The sequence below is a fragment of the Leptopilina heterotoma genome, unplaced genomic scaffold (assembly GCF_015476425.1).
Source record: "Leptopilina heterotoma isolate Lh14 unplaced genomic scaffold, ASM1547642v1 Lhet_455, whole genome shotgun sequence".
Lineage (NCBI taxonomy): Eukaryota > Metazoa > Arthropoda > Insecta > Hymenoptera > Figitidae > Leptopilina > Leptopilina heterotoma.
Genome location: NW_025111089.1, coordinates 372,165 through 381,244, shown reverse-complemented (window position 1 = coordinate 381,244; position 9,080 = coordinate 372,165). Strand labels below are relative to the sequence as shown.

Below are 9,080 nucleotides of genomic sequence, written 5' to 3'. Positions count from 1 at the left end.
GATAGTAAATGAGGTTACGTGAAATTATAAACAACTATAAATAAATAAATTGAAGAACAAAAAAATTTTTTTTTAAATTCAATCGAAATTGATTGAAAGTCTTTACTCGGGGGTTTTTGGGGTCGCTGATTACGAATCTGAAGTCCGATTCCCAAAATTCAAAATGTCGGATCCAATATGGCGGAAAACGAAATCAAAAATTAATTATAATGGCTTGAAACTGAATACTCGGGGGTTTTTAGGGTCGCTGATCACGAATCTGAAGTCTGTTTTTAAAAATTCAAGATAGCGGATCCAATATGGCGGATGACTTTTTTTAGAATTGATCGAAATCGCTTGAAAATAGTTATTCGGGGGTTTTTGGGGTCGCTAATTACGAATCTGAAGTCCGTTTTCCAAAATTCAAGATGGAGGATCTAATATGGCGGACGAATTTCTTATAATTGATCAAAATCGCTTGGAAATCGTTACTCGTGGGTTTCTGGGGTCGCTGATTACGAATCTGAAATTACTTTCAATAAATAAACGTTAATTTATTGAATAATTGTACCGTCGGCATTTACGTTACCCAATGTACACCGCGGGGAGGTTGCACGATCGGATTTTGTACATCGTTTAGCCCTGAAAAGGGCAGATTGGTAAATACTGTTCAAAACTTTATAATAATTAAATTGAGCTGTTTATTTCCTAATAAAATTAACTAATTAATTAAAATCAGCGGATTTTAATTGCTATTATAAAGTTTTGATGTGTCTTGCTTTGGACAATTGAATTTTATTTTCAGCAGTGGTAAGCAGCGAAGCAATTTCTTGTGGGAAGCAGGCAGAGTGGTACATTGCAAGTTTTACACATCCATGATGTTCGCTTTTGGTCGGCTTTAGTACTGCAATGAGCGCAGCGTCTAGGTGAAGCGATAATTTCAGGCATATAAGCTGATTGACTTTTTCTTTTTTCTTTGACACTTTTGGTTTGTAAGAAGAGATTGTACTCAATTTACGTTTCTTCCCAGTTGAACTTGGTAGTTTGTGTCCTACCAATTCATCTACTAAACGTAACCTGAATTCTTTCGAAGTCAAAGTTGGGTTCAATCTCTTCTCTTTGTACAAAATATACGCATTGACAACAATGACATATAAGAAATGGAAGAATATTCTATGCCACCATTTCTTAGATTTCCTGTCAATGTTATATGTTGACAAGAAATGGTCAGCCTTATCTACATAGCCCATGTGTTTGTTGTAGTCAAAAGCCATTACAGGACAACTGGTGGGTTTCAGCGTGCCATCTTTTTGTTTACGATTCACCGGCGCAGTTTCACGAGGGTCATGATAGTTAGACAAGAAGTAGACTGCCTTCTTGTCCATCCATTTGACCCATCGAATACCCGTATTCGATGTTCGGAATTCGCTATCACCATGTTTCATTTGTTTGTCTTGCACTTCACTTTTTGGCAATCTTGATCGATTCTGACGTACAGTACCGCAAGCAAAAATTTTATCTTTTTTCAGAGATATCATAAGATCTACCCCTGTGAAAAAGTTATCAAAATAAACATGGTGATTGTTGCCCTTCAATTCGCGAGTGAGATCTTTTACTACTCTTGCTCCGAACTGCTTTTCCGTACTTTCAGTCTTACCTGTGTACATCTGAAATTCGCATACATAACCTGATGGATCTGCTAGAACCCAGCACTTATATCCCCGTTTTATAGGTTTGAGTGGCATGTATTGTTTCATGCTACTACGACCTTTGCATTTTATCATAGATTCATCGACACTTTGGTATTTATTTGACATAAAATTTTTTTTTAAATTTTCATTCACCTTATCTAGAAAAGGCCGCAATTTATATAACTTGTCATAAGCCGCATTACCCTTTTTTGGTTCTGTACTGTTATCGGTGATGTGTAAACAACCAAGAAAAAATCGGAATCTAACAACAGACATCAACGAACTTATGTAAGGATCATTTAGTTGCGGATTGGCAGACCAGTAATCCTGATAAGAAGGAGAATTTTTAACACCCATTAAAATATTAATGCCCAAGAAAATCAACAATTCTTCTTTAGTAGTGGGTGGTTGTTTATATCCCTTTTGTTGCAAATAACGATTTGTTTCTTGAACAATCAAGTCAAGCAAATCATCGGAAAATAAGCAAAGAAATATTTCTGATGGCGTTTTGACATTATCGGGAATATTAGGTCCAACATTTCTAGTAAAGGGAGCATCCCTTTTCCTCTTTCCTGATTTTACCCACTTTTCATCACTATCTGAGACATCGTCTGCAGAATCTTCTTCATCAAAGATAGCAGAACTAATCTGCTTAGTAGCTTCATTTCGTTTATTCCTAATGTTGAAATCATCATCAATATCGGAAACACATAAGTCATCAATAGAGTCACTATCACTTGGAATATCGACCAACTCCACATCTTCCTCCATGTTCTCAGTCAAATATAATTATAATAGCAGCACAATGAGCACAAGAAAGGAAGCAAAAAACCAACGGGCAAAGTCACGAAAAATAGGATACTGAAAATAATATAAAATACAAAAACAAATGACAATCGCAATAGAAGACAAGCTCTAAATTAGTATTATTTGACTGCACGAATATCCACGTTATTGGTAACAAAAAATAAAGAAAACACTTCTGAGTTAAAAGACACTGTATATACACTGAAATCAAATAAATGCTGCTAAAAAACGAACAAAAGACTGAAAGTGGAAAAAAGTTCTTTTTACTAAAAGCACGTTTACGCACTAAGCAAGAAATAAAAAACAGAAACACAAATGAAAGACGAAAAACTTATTCTTTTTCACAGAATATAAGTTTAAATTACAAGAAATAAATAAAAAACACAAAGAAAAATTAGCCCTAATTCAGAATTATTTGACTGAACGCATACCTACGTTGATGATAACAAACAATAAACAAAACATTATTCAGAGTTTGACAAAACAAATGAGAAGCGCAAAAAAGACAAGTTCTAATTCAACATTATTTTACTAAACGCATACCTACGTTGATGGTAACAAACAATAAACAAAATACTATCCATAGTTTGACGAAACAAATGACAAGCGTAAAAACGACAAGTTCTAATTCAGCATTATTTGACTGACCGCATATCTACGTTGATGGTAACAAACAATAAACAAAATACTATCGATAGTTTGACGAAACAAATGACAAGCGTAAAAAAGACAAGTTCTAATTCAGAATTATTTAACTGAACGCATACCTACGTTGATGGTAACACACAATAAACAAAACACTATTCATAGTTTGACGAAACAAATGACAATCGCAAAAAAGACAAGTTATAAATCAGCATTATTTGACTGAACGCATATTTACGTTGATGAGAACAAACAATAAACAAAACACTGTTGAGAGTTCAAAGACACTAAAATACTAACTGGACTAAAGCAAATAAATTTTGCTGAAAGCGAATTGCTTCGCTGCTTACCACTGCTGAAAATAAAATTCAATTATTGTTCAAAGCAAGACACATCAAAACTTTATAATAGCAATTAAAATCCGCTGATTTTAATTAATAAGTTAATTTTATTAGGAAATAAACAGCTCATTTTGATTATTATTATAAAGTTTTGAACAGTATTTACCAAACTGCCCTTTTCAGGGCTAAACGATGTACAAAACCCGATCGTGCAACCTCCCCGCGGTGTACATCGGGTAACGCAAATGCCGACGGTACAATTATTCAATAAATTAACGTTTATTTATTGAAAGTAATTTCAGATTCGTAATCAGCGACCCCAAAAACCCCCGAGTAACGATTTCCAAGCGATTTCGATCAATTATAAGAAATTCGTCCGCCATATTGGATCCTCCATCTTGAATTTTGGAAAACAGACTTCAGATTCGTAATTAGCGACCCCAAAAATCCCCGAGTAACTATTTTCAAGCGATTTCGATCAATTCTAAAAAAATTCGTCCGCCATATTGGATCCGCCATTTTGAATTTTGGAAAACGGACTTCAGATTCGTGATCAGCGACCCCGAAATCCCTCGAGTAACTATTTTCAAGCGATTTCGATCAATTCTAAAAAAAATTCGTCCGCCATCTTGAATTTTGGAAAACGGATTTCAGATTCGTAATCAGTGACCCAGAAAACCCTCATAAGCATTTGTGATTTTTAAATTAATGTCATAATGTTATGCATGCCGCAAAGGGTTAAAAAGTCACAAATCTTGGCCTGCACAGTGGGCCAGGATTGTCGATTTTTGGCCAAAAATCATTATTTACAAAAACAAGATATTTACAAATAACAAATATGCTACCTACAGTTTTTGGGGTCGCTGATTACGAATCTGAAGTCAGATTTCAAAAATTCAAAATGGCGGATCCAATATGACGATTCTATACATATGTTGTTTACCAAAAAAAAGTTAAAATTAAAGGAATTTATTATTTTTTCCAGATACATATAGAATGAAGTTAACTCTGCCAAAAACCCGTTACCGTACATTTTCCCGAATCCTATTTCCCGAAAGCCTTTTTCCCGACAAACCTTCTTCCCGACAAATGTTTTTCCCGAATCCTATTTCCCGACAACCATTTTCCCGAATCCTATTTCCCGACAACTATTTTCCCGACAATCCTTCTTCCCGACAACCATTTTCCCGACAAACATAATTTTCAAAATGTTCTTACTGAATCACTTCAGTTGTTAATCTTTATTTGTTGCTATGGCAGTAGTAACATTAACGTCATTTTCAATCAGTCATTTTTATTTGTAACCTTTTGAATTTTGGATTTTTTCTAAATTCCTGTGTTTCAATTGTATAAAAATATGGAGTCGTCAGCAATAATTATTGGTAATAAGTTGATCTGTGATGGTTATGTGTACTTATAATCAAGAGAAAAGAATGGAAAGAAATACTGGGACTGTAATAGGTTAAGGAGCAGAGAATTCAGTGCGAGGGCTGTAACTATTATGCAAAATAATGAAGTTATTGTACTTCGAGGACCTGAGGAATCTAAACACTCCACTCATCCGCCAAACCGTGAAGATTGTAAAATAAATAAAATATATTGGTAAAGTAAATTCGTTAATTTATTATTATTATTATTTAACGTAGGCGAGGCAGAGATTATCTGTGATCGTCTGAAACGGAAAGCTGCTTCTCATCCAGAGCAGCCACCCGCACAAATAATTCGAGCCGAACTTGCAAATGTTCCTGTTAATGTTCTCAGTCAACTGCCGGAAAGACATAATTTGGCTAAGTCAATGCGAAAATTTCGGCGTAGAGATTTGCCTCCAAATCCAAAATCTTTGGCGGAGTTAAAAGATATTCCAGAACGTTTTTCAAATACGTTATCGGGGGAGAGGTTCCTTATAGACGATCATGACGATGAAGAAATCAAAGTCCTTGTTTTTGCTACGCGGCGGAACCTAGAATTTCTTGCGAAAAGTAACACTTGGTTCTTGGACGGCACATTTAAAGTTCGTTTAAATAATAAATTATTCATAGTAATTGTTTTTTCCGTTTCCTTTTTTTTAATAACCTTAATTCTTAATCTGTAATTTTGTAGGTTTCTACAAAATCAGTTCACGATTATTTAAAATTACTGGCACATAATATACATTTGTGATTGACTCCATTGTTACAATTCTTTTTATTTTCAGAGATTTTTATTGATTTTTTTATATTATACTTCAGAATTTATAAATAAAAACATGTTCTTCTTACATTTATTTAGAAATTTCTTTGTCGGGGTTTGTATTTTCGGGAAAATGGTTGTCGGGAAATAAGATTCGGGAAAATCATCTGTCGGGAAGAAGGCTTGTCGGGAAATCGTTTGTCGGGAAATAGGAATCGGGAAAAAGGACGGGAATCCCAAAAACCATACCTATCATTAAATAAATATTTACTGTATCACATAAGTTTTATCTACACGGAGAGAAAAAAAAGTATGCGAAACAGCCGTTCAACTTGAGGTTAAGCACGCTGCTTACTCTCGAGGGGAGAACGGTTCTCCTTTTTGGGGAAAGCGGGTACACTTTTTGGAAAGTAAGCGGCTCTATTCGTGTGGAGAAGCGAACAGATACTCCTCAAAAAGTATAACCGTTCAACGTTTACGGCACCACTGCTGCGTTTTATAAAGGGAAAACAGCGCTCTCATGCCAAATCAAACGGCTCTCTTTTTCTCTCTCCGTGTAAATCACTTTAATGCTATTTAACCCAATCTTTTCAGTATTTAAAGCAAATACCATTTAACTTAATCTTTAAATTTTAACATTTTTTGGTAAACAACATATGTATAAAATCGTGAAAAAGTAAGGAATTTAAATATGTTAATTTGAAAATGAAAAATGTTACTATTTAAAAATTTATATTTTTATAGAAAAGTCATTAACAGTTTTCCTTAATGAGGGTTCAAGGATCCGAGCGACCCCCGCTGTGAGGGTTGCTCGGGACTCAATTCCAAGTAACACTCGCAGCGGGGGGCGCTATGTCTCTTCTAACTGCGAACAGAAAAAATAACTGCGACCAAACAAAATAATTGCGAACAGACAAGATAAATGCGAACAGAGAATATATATATATGAGGCATTATTCCTGAACTGCCCCAAAAATAAAAAAAAGATTCTTGGATTTCCTTTATACTTTAAAAATATGTTACCCTAGTAGGTACAAGTTACTACACCAATTTACAGGTCCAACTCCCCACCCCAATCAAAAGGGTGGGGGGTTGAAATTTCAGCTTCAACTCGAACATGCATTCTTTAAACATTTGTAGTTTCTACTTAAATTATTCAATTAAAAAAAGTAAGTAGTGTTTTAGAAAGGTTTTTTTGTGTACTTTTAAAATATTTTATTTATATAATAAAAAAAAAATTTTTTTTGCAAAAATTTTTTAAAATAAATAGTTTTTTGCAATTTTGTGCAAGTTCGGTAGTTTTTATTTTCTTTTTAATAATCTCAAATGAAAGCTTGGGAATTCCCCTAAAAGAAGATATAAGTCTGAAAATGGGCCGAAACAATTTGCCAAAGATATAGTGAAATAAGTAAAATTTGTCCGTCCGCTCGCGCACTCCAGCGCGATGAACAGTGGGATTTTTTTTCAACTTACTATTGAAAATTGTCTAGAAACTATAAATTTTATCGGATGTTGATGTTCTTGATTTAAAATTACTAAGAGATCCATCAAAGTCGATTTTTGAATTTTGAATTGTTTATTTTTTTCTTGTTACTCAAAAATTTGATAAATTACAATATTTTTAGAAAAAATCATGTTAGTTTTTTCATTTTTCCATTACACATGATCGAAATCAATTTAAATTAGTCTAGTATGACCACCGGACAATTAATAAAGCATAATACAATTTATTTAAATTGTTGCAAACAATGTTAATTAACAAATAGATTACTTCGGACCTTCTTCATAAAAAAAATTGGTTTTTTTGCAGACAAGTTTAAAGTTATGTCTAATTTAGTAAAAAACTATTTTACAGTTAAAAATTATGATTAATATTAACAATTATATAAACAATAATCAACTTCCTTTTGTATTTGTAAACATTTTCGTCATTTTTCAAACTTTAAATATTTGTATCATATGTACATTCTTTCAAAAACTTAAAAAATTTATTAGCTTAAACAATTACATTTGTTATAAACAAACTTTTCATTTTTAAACAAATAAGTAGCTTTTTTCATCAAACAAAATTTTTTCCTTTTTTTTATATTTACTATCATAAAAAAGAACTCCTTAATGAAATGGGAATACTATAAATTATTCATTTAATTCTAACGAACATTATAAGTTAAGAAATATTTATATTTTTAATGAAGTAAACCATTATTCAGTTAAAACAGTTTACATTTAAATGCATATAAATAAATATATTTTTTCTGTGAAAAAAGAACAAAGTTAAATATTTGTTAACTTATAATGTTTATTAAAATTAAATGAATAATTTATAGTATTTCCATTTCATTAAGGAGTTCTTTTTTATGATAGTAAATATAAAAAAAAGGAAAAAATTTTGTTTGATGAAAAAAGCTACTTATTTGTTTAAAAATGAAAAGTTTGTTTATAACAAATGTAATTGTTTAAGCTAATAAATTTTTTAAGTTTTTGAAAGAATGTACATATGATACAAATATTTAAAGTTTGAAAAATGACGAAAATGTTTACAAATACAAAAGGAAGTTGATTATTGTTTATATAATTGTTAATATTAATCATAATTTTTAACTGTAAAATAGTTTTTTACTAAATTAGACATAACTTTAAACTTGTCTGCAAAAAAACCAATTTTTTTATGAAGAAGGTCCGAAGTAATCTATTTGTTAATTAACATTGTTTGCAACAATTTAAATAAATTATATTATGCTTTATTAATTGTCCGGTGGTCATACTAGACTAATTTAAATTGATTTCGATCATGTGTAATGGAAAAATAAAAAAACTAACATGATTTTTTCTAAAAATATTGAAATTTGTCAAATTTTTGAGTAACAAGAAAAAAATAAACAATTAAAAATTCAAAAATCGACTTTGATGGATCTCTTAGTAATTTTAAATCAAGAACATCAACATCCGATAAAATTTATAGTTTCTAGACAATTTTCAATAGTAAGTTGAAAAAAAATCCCACTGTTCATCGCGCTGGAGTGCGCGAGCGGACGGACAAATTTTACTTATTACACTATATCTTTGGCAAATTGTTTCGGCCCATTTTCAGACTTATATCTTCTTTTAGGGGAATTCCCAAGCTTTCATTTGAGATTATTAAAAAGAAAATAAAAACTACCGAACTTGCACAAAATTGCAAAAAAACTATTTATTTTAAAAAATTTTTGCAAAAAATTTTTTTTTTTATTATATAAATAAAATATTTTAAAAGTACACAAAAAAACCTTTCTAAAACACTACTTACTTTTTTTAATTGAATAATTTAAGTAGAAACTACAAATGTTTAAAGAATGCATGTTCGAGTTGAAGCTGAAATTTCAACCCCCCACCCTTTTGATTGGAGTGGGGGGTTGGACCTGTAAATTGGTGTAGTAACTTGTACCTACTAGGGTAACATATTTCCAAA

At 31.8% G+C, this 9,080-nt stretch overlaps 1 protein-coding gene across 1 annotated transcript; it reads right to left on the bottom strand.

Annotated features, from left to right (window-relative positions):
- Positions 1 to 734: 734 nt before the first annotated feature.
- LOC122507253 (piggyBac transposable element-derived protein 4-like) lies at positions 735 to 2,441 on the bottom strand. The gene has a single exon (XM_043619870.1). It carries the CDS (start codon positions 2,439 to 2,441, stop codon positions 735 to 737), a length of 1,707 nt encoding a protein of 568 aa, XP_043475805.1.
- Between the last annotated feature and the right edge of the window lie 6,639 nt (positions 2,442 to 9,080).